This window comes from Engraulis encrasicolus, chromosome 24, assembly GCF_034702125.1.
Source record: "Engraulis encrasicolus isolate BLACKSEA-1 chromosome 24, IST_EnEncr_1.0, whole genome shotgun sequence".
NCBI classification, from domain to species: Eukaryota; Metazoa; Chordata; class Actinopteri; order Clupeiformes; family Engraulidae; genus Engraulis; species Engraulis encrasicolus.
Genome location: NC_085880.1, coordinates 16099313 through 16116315, shown reverse-complemented (window position 1 = coordinate 16116315; position 17003 = coordinate 16099313). Strand labels below are relative to the sequence as shown.

Here is a 17003-nt window from a genome sequence, read left to right as displayed (position 1 = left end):
CTATTATTAAAATAAAGCCTTTGCTTTGAGGTGTCCACCTCTACATTCCCTACCTACCTACCTGCCCCCCCAAACACACTGAAAAATGGAATGGAATGCTTTGCAGTTCTCTCCTCAGCAGGAAGTAAACACCTCTGTTTACATTGGTTGCCAGCGGCAACCATCTGGGGGAGGGTACACTGGTTGCCACTTGCCAACAGCAAGCTTTAAGGGTGTGTGTGTGTTTGTGGGGTGGGGGGTACACTGGTAGCACTTAGCACTTAGGGGTTTCATTCACTAGTTTTATTTAAACAGATATTAAGTAATGTCATTATGTTATCATCATGTTATCAACATGGGGAGTTGTATCAGGGACCTTCAACATCAAAATCTCTAGATTGGCACTTTTCTTTTTTTTCTTTTTTTTCACTCACTCACTCACTCATCCACTCTTCCACAGCGATATGATATAGTGATTGATGTTTGGACACCTGTCCACTCCGATCATTCTAGAATGATCCCCCCTCTGTGACCGAGGTGACAGTTGAAAGTTGAATTCCCTTGGATAAGTTGGATAAGCATGCAGATTAGCCAAGGGATCAGACAACAGTCAGAGTAGCACAATGCCTGACTAGACCATATACTGTACATGTACTTTAGATCAGTTCATGATTACAAAACAGCAGCAGCATAAGAGGCATAAGAGATCAGTTCACTGATCACTGATCAGTTTACATCAGTCCATTATATCCTTTCTTTCCCCAGCTGTTCTTGCTGCTCAGTTGTCCTCTGGCAACATATTGTGACTGCCATCCCATCTCATGCCATTGCACATGCATTCTACATTCCCCACAAACAAAAAGCTCTGGAGACATTATTCTGAACTGTTACTGCCATCCCATGCCATCCATCTGGAGGTACAGCATCTCTTCTGGCCTTGGCAGGTGTCCAACTGTCCCCTAGCCGAGGCGTATGACTGCCACCCTGTTTTCTCACATCCAGCTGTGGTACCCAGCGCTCCGCTGGCACTGTCTCGTAAGTTCCATCATATCCCACCATGCATAGTCCATGGTCACCGCCACCCTATCATCTGACCTCCATGGTATCCAACATCCATTCCATCATACTTTGTCCGTGGTAACCACCATCCCATCACGCATTTTCCACGGCAAAGTCCTCCAGTTCAGTCATGGTGATGATTCCGAGGCGTTTTGGCTCCTTGTAGGCAGGGGCAGGAGCAGGGGCGTCGCAAGCCTGCTGCTGCTGCTGCTGTTGCTGTTGAAGCCTGCCAGAGGGCACAGGGCGCTCCACTGGCTCAACCAGCTCCAGGTCCAGCTCGTCCTGCATGAGCGTGGCAGGCGCCGACATCTGTGATGCTGAGCGTCGGGTAGGCAGTGAGGACAGGGGCATGGGCAGGTACCCAGCAGTGCCGGGGTACATCATGTACTGCGGGGCAGCAGGCACGGCTCTGGCGGCCTCCGCCGGTTGTCGGACGTTCAGTCGCACGTACTTCCCCGTCTGGGGGTCGAAAAATGTCTTGGTTTTGACGGTAGGTAAAGGGACGTCCACCATAAACAGCTGTCCAGAGCTCGGGTCCTGGAGCAATTTCCGCTGGGAGACTGAGAATGACGCGGGGCTCACCACACCGGGTGCAGGGGCGTAGCCGGCGCTAACATGGTACTGGGCGTGGGTGTGTGGCTGGGGTTGTTGGTGGTGGTGATGGTGATGTTGGTTGGGGAGCTGCAGGGGTTCACTGAGCACCTGTGAGAAACAGAGACAGGTCAGGCCATGCTGTCCAGCAACACCCATATGTAAACACACTCAGCGAACTGCAATGCTCTGGGGTGCATTTGGTGAGAGTGTCGTTGCTAACTAATTTATCAACTTGGTTTATCATACATGGATGCAATACAATTTCCCATTAGCAACCTACTAGTTAACAACGACGCTTTTGAGAAACGCAACCCCTACTTAGTACAAAAACACACAAAACCCGAGTCGTCTTACCTGTGTGGGTGAAGAGGGGACGCTGGCGACGGTTTTGGCCGCAGCCTTCCTCAGGTGTCGCGAGGTGAGGCGCTTGGCGCGGCGGAGAGCCTTCTCGCTCTTGGGCGCAACGGGGGGTGGGCGGCCCGACTGGCTGCTCAGGCTGCAAGCCGACTCCGGCCGCTCTGACTCTGAGTCTCCATAGCCATAGTAACCGGCGTCAGTGTCCTCGGACAGCATGCTGGCCACGGAGCGCGCATCCTCGTCGTCCAGAGCAAGACTGCGACGGAAGCGGCCCACGGAATCACGGGGCGCCGGAGACTCTGCCGGGGGCAAACCATCATAGGTTGCAGGTGTGTGCTGGTAGGCATCGCGAGACTGCTGATGGAAGGCGCGAATGGGGTGCGGCTGGGGGGATGGGGAGGGGTTAGTGCGGTCACCAGGGAGGTAGTCATCGGGTCTCTCGGAGAAGCTGGTGCGGTGGAGACGGGGCTTGACAGCCTTGGTTACCGAGGAGACCCTGAAGGTGTTGTCCTTGACGTTGAACATGATGGGCTTGCCGAACGCAGGGGATGACGGGTTGGAGGAGAGACGGGGAGTCACCACAGCTTTTGACCTCCCATTGTCCATGCCAACATCTCTTCCTGTTGTGTCATTGCCGTGTCTGTCATTCCTCATGACTGCTGGGTGATCTGAGGATACAAAGTTCTCCTCTGCCATCGGTGCGGCTGTGTAGTCCTGGATGAAGCCATTCTCTCTGACCCTGCCCCGCCCTATAGGCTGGCCCTGTGTGTGTTTTAGCCCTTCGGGATCATATGCTGGCTGCAGTGTGTGTTTGTGAGCAGGTTGTGCAGGCTGTAGTATGTGCGTGTGTTTAGTGTGTAAGGGTTTTGGCTCAGGCTCCTGAGAGCTGACCGAGTAGTACTGCAGGGGCTCCGACTCCTGCTCAGGTGTCTCCTCCGTTTGGGTCTCTGGCCCACGCTCCACTGCCACCACTGCAGGCCCCTGAGAGGCGTTCCTAGGTACTCCAGGACGGCCCCGTTGAGCAGGGTAGAACTCTCTCTCTGCGGACCGGTCGCGGATGGCCTCACGGGGCAGAGATGCACCACGGCGACGACCTTTCACCTGCGGCGACTGAGCCAGAGCTGTGAGACGAAGCTCCGCCTGGCTAACTTTGTCCTCTTCTTTGATTGGTTCGCGATTCTGACCTTCCTTCCTGTGATCTTTAGTGGCGACGGTAGAGGCCGGTCCAGCGTGGCTTTCAGTGCTCCGCCTGAAATCTGGCATTCGGCTGCCGGCATGCTTCTCCCGCTCACGGTAGCGCAGCACTCGTGCCATGTTGGCTTCCGCCTCGCGTCGTGCCTTGTCCGCCGTGAAGCTCTCTAGAGTTGGCTCGCCGGCAAGCACCTCAGTGGCAACAGCAGTGTGCGATTTTGCATATGCCAGTGAGACAGGGAATGAAGTATCGTCATTTGTGATGTCGTCCTCACGGTCAGGGAGAACCCGTAGTCGGGCATAGTCTGCCAGGGCGGATATCTCTGGTCTGGAGGCAGATCGAGTCTGCTGTCGCTCTGCTACCCTAGACGGCTCCTTCAGCATCTGAACACGGGCAGAATCTACTGACGGCTGAGCAGGTTGGGGGCTACGTATCGGAGGATGGGGGTTACGTATGGGGGGCTCCGGTGGTTCGGGGCTCCGTATCTGGGACTGAGGATTGGGGCTACGTATGGGGGGTTCTGGTGGTTCGGGGCTCCGTATATGGGAAATAGGATGGGGGCTGCGTATCTGGGACTGAGGATGGGGGCTACGTAGGCGTGGCTGAGGTGGTTCGGGGCTCCGTATATGGGATATAGGATGGGGGCTACGTATAGGGGGCTCAGGTGGTTCAGGTTTGCGTATCTGGGGCTGAGGATGGGGGCTACGTATGGGGGGTTCAGGTGGTTCGGGGCTCCGTACCTGGGGCTGGCGGCTTTGTATTCTGTGTTTTGCTGGAGGCTGGGGTGGTTCAGGGCTACGCATGTGAAGCTGGATGGGGGTGCGTCCTCTGGGGGCCTCAGTAGTGTCCTTTGTGTCCTTACGAGCAGGGTCCTCCTGATGCTGCATGGTGGTTGCTATTGACTGCTTCTGCGTTTCTGAACTGGACTCGGCCTTATGGGACTTGGTTGTGTCGATGGTTGCGCTGATGTTCGCTTGAGTGACCGCAGGTGGCGCTCCAGTGCCTTTCTCAGATGGATTCATCCTGCCCTGCCTGCCCCGTCCTGCTCTTTCTGTGGACTGCAGGACATTATGGGATTTGGAGTCCTCGAGTCTCTCTTTGAACTGCACCTCTGTCTCTCCTCTGCCTCTATCCATAGCAGTCTCCCTCTCTTGTCTGGCCTTCATGGATCCCCCTGTTCGTTGTTCTCTCACTGCTGCCCGTCCTCTCTCTTGATCTCTTGATCCATACTCTCGTCTTTCTCTCTCTCTGTCCACTGACTGACCTCTCTCCCTCGCTGGTCTTTCTCTGTCTATGGAGACTCCCCTCTCCCTTGGTCTGTCTCTTTCTACGGATATTCCCCTTTCTCTTGTTGGCCTTTCTCTGTCCACAGACCCTCCTCTCTCTCTTGCTGGTCTCTCTCGGTCCATTGACACTCCTCTCTCCCTCCCTCCCCTTTCTCTATCTACTGACACCCGCCTGTCCCTCATCCCCACATCTCTGTCCAAGGACTGTCCTCTCTCCCTTGCGCCTCCCTCTCTCATTCCTCTCCCTCTCTCTTTGCCCTTTCCTCCCTCTCTTGCACTCCTCCATGCTTCTCTTTGTGCGGCTAATGTGGACGCATCCCTTGCTGTCATCGTGTCTTGCCTGGTGTCTGGCCGACGGCCTGCCCTAGCATCCACCTTGGCGTCCAAAATGTCTTGTGTCTGTATTGCAGATATTAACTCTCGACTTGCCACAATGCTGTACTTCTCCTCTTCTGTGGCCCTTGCTTTGACTTGAGGCTCAGAGGAGGTGTCTGCTAAACGTTTCTGTGTTGAATCTTCACTGGCTTTAGATCCTGGGGCAGCACCTTTGATTTCCTGAGTTTTCTGTTTTGGAGTCTCTCCTCCGACATCCGGTTTAGCACTAACATCTGCGGCTGGTTTGATAACATTTTCATCTTTTGCCTTCTGTGTTAGGTCTTTAGCATCTGCAGGGGGATCTGCCATCCTACTCTGTGCTTCATTTTTGAGGTCAGCACTATTCCTAGATTTAATGTTGTCATTACTGGTGAAAGATGCTTTTCCTCTGGTATTTTCTGCTGTAGGTTTGGTCTGAGGAGCGTCTGATGTTGAGTCTGGGTTGTCCGCTTGTGTTGTTTGAGAGTCTTTAAGATCCACTCTTGCTTTTGCCTCTGTGGAATCTCCTGCCCTCTCTTTTTGTCTCTCGACTGTTGTCCCTCTTCCTCCCCTCATCTCAGCTGCAGTGTGTGTCTGGCTTGGGCTAGTTGCGTGTGTTTCTGTGTCTGTGGAGGGAGTCTCTTTGTGTTTTGCTGCTCCTTCATCCACCTTAACTTTCACAGCAGTGGGCTCTCCCCTCTCAACTGAGAGTCTGCTGAGCTCGGATTCACCCCTAGAGGGCACTGTCACCTCTTGGCTTACATTAACATCACCCTCCATCTTCTCTGGCTGCTGCTTGTCTACCATCTTTGGTGTTTGGTCAGCCCCATTCACAGAGACTCTCTCCTTCCCCACAGTGCTCTCAGAATCGTTTGCATCTTTGTCTGCTACCTCCCCCTTTCTCATAAAACTATGGCTGTCTTTTGCTAGTGCCTTCTCTTCTACCTTTCTGATGAAAGCTCGGTTGTCTCTCGCTCTTTGTGTCTTCTCCTCTTCAGCCTTAATTCTCTCTACTTTCCCGCTGACTTTCTTGTGTTCTTGCAGTTGATCCTCCTTGAGTGGCCTCTGCGGCTCTTGCTTCTGTTCTTCTTTGAGTTCTTCCTGCTGCTCATTCTGAGATTCTCGATTTTGCTCTTGCTTATTCTGTTGATCTTGATTTTGCTCTAGATTTTTGTCTCTGAGCTGCTTGTTCTGATCTTCTTCTGTGTTGTCTATATGCTGTGTCTGCTTGGCATCAGTCTTTGCTACTTCTTTACTGGAGTCTGGGGAGCCGCTCTGTTCGTCTCTCCTTCTGTCTCGCTCAATCACAGTCACTGTAAAGCCCTGTCGGCCACTTTCTTCCCTTGTGCCATCTGTCATGGCTTCCCCTCCACTGGACTCTGTAAGACCTTTGTGTTCATCATTCCCTTTTCCATGCTCAATGACTCTCACAGTCAAACCCGGACGGCCTTTTCCTGTGTCTTCAGAGGAGGAATCTGCCCATGCAATCAATGGTTTCACATATCCACATATGGACTGGATTTCCAGGAAGAAACCATCCTCCTTTTCCTCTTCAGCTTCACTACTGCTCTTTGTGTCTACTGTGCCTGTAGTGATGTCATCTGCCTTTCTGGAGGTCTCAGGGGTCATGTGATCCACTGGGGGCGGGGCTGTCTGGGGGAGGGATGATTCCTTTATGGGCTGGGCACCAGAGTCTTTCTGCTGCACTTTACTGGACACATCGGTCTCATTTAGGTGTGAATGGGATGCAGGAATAGTTGGTGTTGAAGATGTAGCTTCAACTTTACTTGTTTCAGGTTGAACATGAAGAGGTGTTGACTTAATAACAGCTGTCTCTGGTTGGATAAGAGTTTTGTTCTGTCTGGTGGTGGATTCAGAGTCTGCCTCCACGGGAGCCTGGGGTTTTGTATCTATTGAGGCTGCAACTGTGTTCTTTTCCTGATGGTCGCTAGCCAGCATAGATTTATTAGCTTCTGTGACATTGTTAACCTTTTCACTGACATCATTCTGCTTGACATCAGAGGGCACACTTTTCTTCACTTGGCTCTTATCCTTGCTGTCAGATATTTGCGTAGATGCAGAGGAAACCTCTCTGTGTCCCCTCTCCTTTACAATTGTATCTCCCTCCTCAGTGGGAACTGATCTTTCTTTCCCAACCTGAGTTCTAGGCTTTTCTGTATTTGACTTTGCGTCTGCCTGTTTCAGAGCATCTCTGTCTGTTTTGGCTTCAGCTATCTCTCTCTGAGCGTATGTGTCGGATTTTGCTGTTTCTCTTTCTTTCAGAATCTGTCCATCCTTTACCGAGGTGGGGTCTTGCTCACTATGTGTGTGCTCTGGGTTGGTAAAAGGCAGACCTGTGCTCTCCACCTGTTCTGGATTGTTTAGTAAAGCTGATGGCTCCAGGACCTGCCCCTCAGGATGTGGGATTTGCCAAAGGTTGTCGGCCTCTGGCTCTTTGGCATCTCCATACCTTGTGAGATCCTTGAACAGGTGGTTGAGCTTGTCAGCTGTGATCTCCTTCTGTCCTGATGCCTGTTGCGGCTCAGCTGCCTTCTCCTTGGTTGCCATGGGCAGCGGCTTGGGAGTGTTTTTGGACAAGAATCCCTTTTCCTTCAGGGCTGATATTTCCTTCTGAGCATGTGCTTTCACTTTGGATGTCAACAACTCCTGCTTGGTCTGGGCTCTCTCTTTGGTGGAGAGGACTTTGCCTGGCCCTTTATCTGCCGTGACTGATGTCTCTGTGTTTGTATTGCTGGCATATGGTCCGTAGTTCTTCCCAGTTTGTGTACCATCCTTCGTCTGGGCAGCGTGTCCCGGCTCAGGCTCTGCCTGATTTGTTGGCTGTGTGACATCACCAAGTCGGATTTCCTTCAGGCGCTCGCGTCGCATCAGCTCCCTGTCCCGAATAGACAGAATGTCAGTGATGCTGAAACGCTCCTCTCTGACTGGCTGGGTCAAGTCCTGGCCCGCCTCACCTGCCATAGGCTCCCTAGCATATAGTGGATTGTTAGTGGTTGAATAAATTGATGACATAGTATTTTGTTGTTGACTTTTGTTGGTTGATGGAGTTGGATTTTGTTCTTTAAACTGCTTGACCAATGTTTGAGTTGGAGCATGATTGGGTAGAAGATGCTGAAGGTTGGTGTTTTGATCTGATGTTGGTGGATTATATGGAAGTTTAGAATTAGCTGATAACACAGAGGTTGCCTGTGGATTTGCATTGGTGGCCATTTCGGTACTCTCTTGTTTCTCATTGGTGGGCTGCAAGGCATATGATTGGCTCTGATTAGGTTTGAGGGTGGAGTTAGATGGTGGGGATTGTGCTTCAGCACTGATTGTGGACTGAAGTTTAGCCATGGGATCAGGGAGCACTACTCTGTCAACTTTAGGATTGCTCAAATCAGCTTGGATACCCACAAAATATGGTTTGGTTTTGATTGGTGGTTCAGATTCGCTATTAACAGCATTTACTTTCGGTTTTATTTGCTCAGGTTGGACACTTATGCCATCCTTTTCAGATTTTATTGGTTCAGGTTTGATTTGTTCAGGTTGGTTACCCATGGCATCCACTTTAGATTTGACTGGTTCAGGAACAAAACCTGTTGTGCCAATTTTAGATTTGTCTGGTTTATGCATGGAATCTGCTTCAGGCTTGATTGTTTTGGGTTTGTTATTCACATTTTCTTTAGGTTGGACTGGCTCAGGGAGCTTACCAACAACATCCACTTTAGATTCCATCAGTTCATATAGTTTATCACCAATATCCACTTTGGATTTGACTGCTTCTGGTGGGATAGGAACACCATCAGCTTTAGGTTTATTTGTTTCAGGTTGTTCAACTGTATCATCTGCTTTAGATTTGACTGCTTCAGGTAGCTTAACTACATCCACTGTAGATTTAATCGGTTCAGGTAGTTTAACCACATCATCTACTCTAGATTTCATTGGTTCAGGTTGGTTACCCACTGTGAAAACCTGAGCTCTGATTGGCTTAGGACTATTGCTTGTTTCTTTGCCATGCTGGCTTTCACTGCTGATTTCCTTGTTGCCTGTGGGGTTGTCTGTAAGTTTGTTAGCTACAGATTCCTGGGTATTTTGGGGGGGTTCTGGCTCGCTAGGCGTTGTTGGCTGGCTATTTGGCTGCTTCTGGTTATTATTAGTTGCAAATCGCTGGCTGATGCTGGATGAAGGCTTGTACACAGGTTGGACGTTGTTGAGGAAGAGTTTCCTGGGCATTATTGGCGTCATCCTGCGTGGCGGCTGCTTAGTGGTACTGGTTACAGCCGTTTGCTTGGTGGCCTTTGACTGGCTGTGGTCACTGACTGGGTGCTGCGTGGCTGTTGCCTGTGTGTTGGGGGGCTGGCCACTAGGAGCTGACTGGGACCTTACAGGAGTGGGTGTGCGTTCTGGATGACTGTCCTGAGCACTCTTCTCAGTTGTTGGGGTTGTGTATGCCAGCGAGTTCTTTGCAGGTAGGTTGTTGTTTGTGCTTATTGGCAGACTGGGTGGCTGTGAAGCTGTAGGTATCACCCTAGTGGTCTCTTCTGAGTTCCTCTTGTTTCCTGGCTGTGTGTTGGTTGTAGTGTCAGTGGATCTTTTGGGCTGACTGTTAGTGGTTGTATAGTGCTTGTCTTCACTCCGCTGGTCCATGACTATGTGCTGGGCCTTTGATGAAGATGCTACCGGTCCTGCAGTACTCTCCTGACTCTTGGCTCTACTCTGCACAGTGCGTTTGTCCGTGTCTCCACCTACCTCTCTGTCTAGCTCTCTCTCCCTTTTATTTGGGACCACTTCCACATCCTGGCGTTCAGTGCTGTAATCCAACATTGTTTTATCTTTACTGTTCTTGGTGCCATAATCTGGGGCTACTTTGCCATTGTTCTGTTTCATCTTGTAATCTGGTATTACATCACGATTAGCCTGCCTGTCATCCTCTTGGATTACTTTGGCGACGCTCTGCTGTTCTTTCAACTCTGGCCTTGAGCTTCCATTACGTCTCCTCTCCTCCAGCATCCTCATACTCTTCTCTGTCTCCTTGACAACCGTGGGAGACACAGCATCCAAAGCTGCATCCTTCCTAGAGTATGTGTCGTCTGTCAACCTTTCCTGAACCATCTGTTGCCTGGATGTGTCTTTAGAGGGAGTGGTGGCCTCTGTCCCTGATTGGATGTTGTCCTTGAGTGGGCCATAAGCCCGAGTAACGTACGGCAGCCACTCTGTGTCTTTGCGAGGTGAGAGTGGAGGCTCGTTATAAGGCATGTGCTTCCTGGTGTTGTAAGGCATGACTACCGGGTCCATGTCGGGCTCACTTGGAGGCTCTCTTAGCTGTCTTTGCTTCCTGGCACTATATGGTGTGAGTGCTGTGTCTTTTTCAGGTGTTGGTTGAGGGTCCTTATAAGGCATATGTTTCCGGGCGTTGAATGGTGTGAGGGGCGTGCCTTTGTGGGGTGTCTGTGGAGAGATCTTACTGGGTTCTCTTTGTGAAGGCGGAGTTGTTTGTTCTGGCTTCCTTTTTGCAGGGCCGTCAATGGCTTTGGACTCGCCAGTCTGGGCCTCCATTCTGTCCACTGCGGCCTTACTTTGGGGTGGGGCAGTCTGTGTATCCATCCTTTCATTGGTGGTCATCCTTTCATTGGAGAGATTACTCTTCCTGCTCCCTGCAGTACTTTCAGACATAGTACTCTGTGTGGCCATCCCTGTATAGGAGGTTTTTGACAGATCCTTCTCACTTCTTCCCGCGCTGGTATTTTTGGACGGCACACTCTGTTTGGCGACTCCTGCCGTGTCTTTAGACGTGGCCTTTTGGGCATGTATGTTTTCATCAGGGCCTTTGAACAGGGCAGGCTGTGCGCTCTGCATGCTTTCATTAGTGGTGTAGGACATCGCATGTTGTGTCTCAATGCCTGCATAGGTAGTGTTGGACATATCCCTGTCACCGCCCCTTGCATAGGTGGTGTTGGGCATATCCCTGTCACCGCCCCTTGCATAGGTGGTGTTGGGCATATCCCTATTACCGCCCCTTGCATGAGTGGATTTGGGCAGGTCATGCTCGCTGCTCCCAGCATCGGAGGCACTGGTTGCAACATTCTGGGCCCTTCTCTCAGGCTCTCTGCTAGCCACAGCATCTGTCTGCTCTGACACACCATTGACTGCACCTGGGAGTGTATGCTGCACGTGCTGTGTCGGACTGTAGCGCTGCATGTCCATGGAGGTGTGAGCGTGTGCGTGCACAGCGTCGACCTGAGGTGCGTGTTGGACGTCAGCAAACACCTGTGTGTTGTCATGTCCGTAAACACCCTGTGGCTCTGCAACAGCATGGGGAGTGTACGGGGCGTTATAATGCTGCGCTGCCGTCTCGTGGGACGGGTAGCCGTGGGAGTCCATGTGTGTGTTCTGCTCACCATATGAAGGCGCTCCCATGAGTGCGTACGGGTCATGCAAGTGCTGCCCATCATGGCGGTGTGCGTCGTATGCGTGCGGGGCATACGGAGCGCCATAGTAGGCCATGTCGTGAGAGTGCGTGTGAGTGTGAGCGTACGGGTTGTGAGGTTGTGTGCTGTGAGTGTATGGGTTGTACTGGTAAGCGGTGTGTGTGTGTGGACTGTGTGTGGGGTTGTAGTAGTATGGACTGAGGGTGTGCTGTGCATGTGTGTGTGCATGTGTGTGTGGGAGGTTGTACGGGTCTACAATGGAGGCATCAGGAGGCTCGATGACTACTGTGGTGCTGTTCTCACACACACCTACGCTGTCTGCCTGGGGGTACGGCTGTGTGTGTGGCAGAGTGTGAGCATGTGTGTGTGTCGGGGCATATGGCTGCGTGTGTGTGGGCACGTATGCCTGTGTGTGTGACGCTGCGTAGGGCTGAGGGTATGCCTGCGTGTGCGCGGGAGGGTACGGATTTAGGTACGCTTGGCTGTGAGGCGGGGTGTGTCCTTGGGTGTGTGTGTGATTGTGAGGGACCTGTAAGTATGTCTGTGGGTGTGACAGGGTTTGTGCTTGTGGGTAGGAGGGCGGATACGGTTGTGTAGGTGTGTATGCCTGTGGATACGCCTGTGTGTGGGGGGGGTATGGTTGAGTGTGTGATGGTGTGTAAGCTTGTGGGTATGCTTGTGTGTATGTGGGAGTCTGTGTCAGTGGGTAGGGTTGTGTGTACGATGGTGTCTGTGTTTGAGGATAAGGTGGGTACGCCTGTGTGTGCGATGGTGTGGATACCTGGGGGTACGCTTGTGTGTGCGATGGTGTGGATACCTCGGGGTATGGTTGCGTGTGCGATGGCGTGTATGCTTGTGGGTAGGCCTGTGTGTATGTTGGCGTGTACGCCTGTGGATATGCCTGTGTGTGTGTCGGGGTTTGCGCCTGTGGGTAAGGCTGCATATGTGGCTGTGGGTAGGCCTGCGTGTGCGTCGGCGTGTGTGTGCTTCTGGTGACAGCAGACACAGACGCATGCTCAACAGGCTGACCCACGTGTGTGTCCGGCAGTGTGTGTGTGTCCGCGTGTGCCCTGGCAGCAGCGGTGGGCTGACTGTTTGGGGGGTGTGTGTGCACGGAAGTGGGCAGCGTGTGTTTGTGCATGTGGTAAAGCCCTGGCTCCCTCGTGGTGTGTGTGGGGTGGTGTCCTCCGTAAGCGGGTACCGCTCCTGGTGCCACCCCACCTGGGAGTGCGGACAAGTAGTCCTGGGGGCCGTTGGCACCCAACGGGACAGCAGCAGGAGAGGAGGGCATGAGTGAAGGAGAAGAGGGGATAGGATAGGGGGCTGGTGGGCCAGGGGAGGGCACAGGTGGTTGAGCGGAGATAGGGGGAAGGGTCGGGTTATAACCCCCCTCCCGTGTGTCAGAGAATAGGGGCAGCTCCTCGGCACTGGCCAGAGACGCGGAGGTTTCCGAGGGTGGGGGCAGGGGGGAGGACGAGGGGGCCATGGTGACTTCGATGGAGGGGGGAGACAACTTAGGGGGTGCAGGGGGTTCAATGATTTTGGGCGGCTTGGGTAGCGGGGGTGCAGGCAGTATCTCATCAGGCACTGGTACACCACCAAGTGTATCCATGTCCAGTGTTTGTGTAGGATCACCTGCTGCGTGTACAGGTACATCCATGCCCAGTGTATGGGTGGCTGCGTCCATTTCCAGTGTGTGTAGAGGCACATCCCTGAGTGTGTCCACAGTGTGAGAAGGCACGTTGGTTAGCTGCTCATCAGCCAGCAGAGTGTGCGAAGGCTCGTAAGTGTGTGTGTCCTCCGTGTCCGCCTGTAGTGTGTGCGCGGCCTCCGCAGCGTCAGCCTGTAGCCCATCGAGCCTGGATGGCTGTCGGCTGCTGCGGTCGCCATCCTGCGTTCTGAAGCGCGTGGGGCTGTAGGTGTTTTTCACGCGCTTGCGGTTGTCCTTCAGGTTGAAGAGCAGGCTGGAGGCTCGCGCCTTGTAGCCGTCGCGCAGCTGACGGACCTCGACTCTCTGCTGCTGCTGCTGCTCTCCATCCGCCAGCACAGGGGCACCCATGGACAGCTGAGGAGAGTAGAGGGGAGCAGAGTTATGACACAAACACACCAAAAGCAACTAGAGCAACAACATCGACAGAAGTAGTTGACTTTTTAAGACAGAAGCGATTTGGGCGACGAGACGATTTGAGCAACTCTAAACTCTCAGAAATAAAGGTACAGAACTCCTCATTGTGGCAGTACCTTCAAGGGGAGTACCATTGTGTCGCTTGATTGGTACCCCAAAAAAGAGGTGCGTTCAGTTTCTTGCAACGTCGACCAATGTGCATCTGTCACCTCCTTATTGAGGTACCACACAAGCGACGCAATGGTATTCCCCTTGAGGGTACTGCCACAGCGACGAGTTCTGTACCTTTTATATCTGAGAGTGTAGCGACAGTTTGTAGTTGAACTTCAGCAAATACTGTATTATGCTAATGAGCTATATGGTTCTGCGACAGCCGCTGCAGCCTATCATTATGTCGGAATATTTACATTCTGCTTTTAACGGTCATACTCTGTCACTTTTATCACTTGTGTTGTTCTTGTTATGAACGCAGTCCAGCAACTCTTAGTAGCTTTCGTCTCTTTTGATATGTTTGCCAACCACGTTATAAACAGTACGAATTGGATTTGGAGAGGGTGTGATCTAAGGAGCCCAACACTCTATATCATGTGTGTGTAATTATATCCGTATATTTTATATAGGCATTAGCATTTTATAACATTATAGTCATATCTGTATTGAAGTCATAGCATTATACCTCAGAGCAGTCTGTTCCAACGCGGGGGGGCAGCACGGGTGTCAGCAACTGCGAGATGTTGAACGGAGTGCTGCTGCTCGGCAAAGGCGTGATGTCACTAGGCAGCAGGTCCTCGGGGGCGGGGCCAGGACGTTGCAGTTGCTCTGGGCGACGGAAACCTTCGCTGGTTGTTGGGGAGACGGTGGCGGGGCGGTGGGTGGGCAGTTTGCCTCTGGCCACGCCCCCTAGACGTTTCCACGGCGCCCCGTTGGCCGCCAGCTCTGATTCGCAGCGCTTCTCTACAGACCACGCCTTCTGGGTGACAGTGTGCGTCTGTGTGTCGGCGTACGTCTCTGGGCCGGGCATGGGTGCCCCTGCTTGTGCCCAGTCATCCACCTGCCTCCTCTGTGTCCTGCGGGCGTCCGAATGGCTCGGAGCCCTGATGGGCGGGGGAGGGGGGTTAGCAGCCGTCAGCTCCTTATATAGCGGAGAGTCATACCAGCGTGGGGGGCAGTCTGGGGGGGGGGCAAGCAAAAGGAGAAGGAGGAGGTTAACGCCCGCAAGTCTAAACGTCTGATGGGAGCAAGACAACCAAATTACCAGATAAAAAAGGAAGCCAGGTTCAACCAGGATTTTTTTGTGCCCACTTCTTCTCTGACGTTTTGGGTGAAAGAAGAGTTTTCAACTGAAATATATCAGAAAAAAAGCAAAAATATCATATATGAGAGCAAAAATATCCTGGTTGAAGCAGGATCGGAAAACATAAGCAAGACATTAGCAGTTAAACATTACAAATGTACATCCACACCAATACAAGCACACACACACATGGCTATTAAATGAGTCGTTGGGACAAAATGGCTGAATAGTGCAAGGTGTGTTCTCACCCATGCTGGTCTGGGGAGGATAAGATGGTTGGCGTTTGTAGGAGCTCCAGGCCTGGAAAGGGCTGAACTCGCTGTGGAGGAACAGGTTGGTGGCGTTCAGAAGGCGTCCCCCACCTTTCATCTTACCCCCTCCCCACAGGAAGTTCCCGGGGTCCCCTCCTTCCATTGGCCCGAAGCCCTGAGGGAACCCCCCGAACCCCTGGGGAAAACCCGCAAACCCGGCCTGGAACGGCGACGGGAATCCGGACTGGAGCGCAGAGATGTCGTTCAGCTCCTGCTGCAGACTCAGCATGGCCGCTCGGTCCCATGACTCGCCGCCCGCCTGCTTGCCCGCCATGGCGTCCGCGAGTGCGTTGTCGTAGTAACCGTCCCCGCCGGTGCTGAAGGCCTTGATGAGCGAGGAGACACGAGAGGAGCTCTGCTGCCTCTGTTGCCACAGCGCCTCCATGGAGCCGTTGCTAAGATACGACAGCTGCTCTAGCTGCTGCTGTTGTTGCTGTTGCTCGCAGAAGGTCGCCATGGTGGCATCGTCGCCCGTCGGCCACCCCCCCTCAGGTACCTCGGCTCCCCAGGCCAGCGAGGTGAGGGGGAGCATCTGATTGGCCAGCGCGGTGAGGGGCATGGTCTGGTCGGCCGTCTGCTTGAGGGGGGAGGAGGTGTCGCCGTCGTTGTAGACGGCCTCGTCACCGATGCAGAGCGAGCGGAAGGCCCTGTCCGTCAAGCTGCTCACCTCGCGGTCCGTCTCGTCTGCCGAGTCACACAGCGCCTCCGACGCACACATGCCGCTGCCACCGCCGCCGCCGCCCCCACGACCCCCACTCCCTCGTCGTCCCCCCCCACGCTTCTCTACCGCCACGCTCATCCTCCTCGCACACACACACACTCATGCACTGCCGGCGCGTGGGGCAGGGCGGGGGGCTCTGTGTGTGTGTGTGTGTGCGCCTGTGGGTATGTTGTTTGGTTCTCTGGGAGTGTGTCCTCTCAGGTGGGTGGCCCTCCTGTCACTGCAACAGACAAAACACACAAACACTGTGTTAGGAAAAGACACACTGCATCATATATAACACACACTGCACACACACTACTACACACACACACACACACACACACACTACATCACAAAAACACACACATATCATCAGAACACACACACTGTATCACGGACACACACTTAATCAGAAAAGATACACACATCGCTTAAGGATTAGCCTACACACACACTGCATCAGGAAAAGACACACTACTTCAGACATTACACACACACTGCATCACAAAAACATACACAAATACTAATAAAAATGGTGTGTCAGAAATAGAAACTTTGTGAGACTTTGTGAGAAGAACATAAAAAACAACTTCAGCAAGCGACAGACAACACTTGAAGGAGTAAAAATTGTGGCCATCACGGATGAGTGTACACATGAACCTTGAAATTATTTAATTCAAACAGGTTCCCACATTACCATTTCATCCCTCAAGATTTTAAGATAGCTACGTAAGCTATAGTGTTAGCATTGTAGTTAACACAGACAGACACAAGTGTATATTATATCACTTCTTGCGTGTATAGAACAATTTAACTGAATTTAAATGTTATCTGGGAACAATCGCAATCATCCCAAGGAGACACTGCAAAATGAGTGATAAGCAAGGCAGCTGTCAGCTGTTTGCTAGCAACTGGAGCTTTAGCACTTAACCCTTTGAAGAGTACCATCACAAATATGTGATTAGAATTTTGCCAAAATGTCGAGTTCTCATTATGATGTCTTATTATATGGTTGTGACGTCATCTGTCGAATGCTCCATTCATTTCAACGGGGCTCCCCAACGTTCGGACGTCTGTTATTTTTCGATAACGGACGGGTTGGTCTATAACAGACCGCTGTCAATGGCAACAAGACTTTTCACTGCTAAAGCGACTTTTCAACAAGACTCTAATCAGCTGCTGTGATAGACAGCACCCGTTGTCCTGGCTACCGCTGTCAATGGCAACAAGACGTTCACTGCTAAAGCCACTGGCTTGTATACAAGTCAGTGGCTAAAGCGAATGTTTCATATCACTCCGCAGGGTGTCCGGTCTTTTG

At 52.3% G+C, this 17003-nt stretch overlaps 1 protein-coding gene across 1 annotated transcript; it reads right to left on the bottom strand.

Annotated features, from left to right (window-relative positions):
* Window positions 1-409: 409 nt before the first annotated feature.
* LOC134441271 (uncharacterized) lies at window positions 410-15761 on the bottom strand. Its single transcript, XM_063191506.1, has 4 exons — window positions 14920-15761; window positions 14054-14547; window positions 1987-13317; window positions 410-1740 (listed from the first exon to the last, which is right to left on the bottom strand). Exons 1-4 carry the CDS (start codon window positions 15698-15700, stop codon window positions 1132-1134), a joined length of 13215 nt encoding a protein of 4404 aa, XP_063047576.1. The 5' UTR covers window positions 15701-15761; the 3' UTR covers window positions 410-1131.
* Between the last annotated feature and the right edge of the window lie 1242 nt (window positions 15762-17003).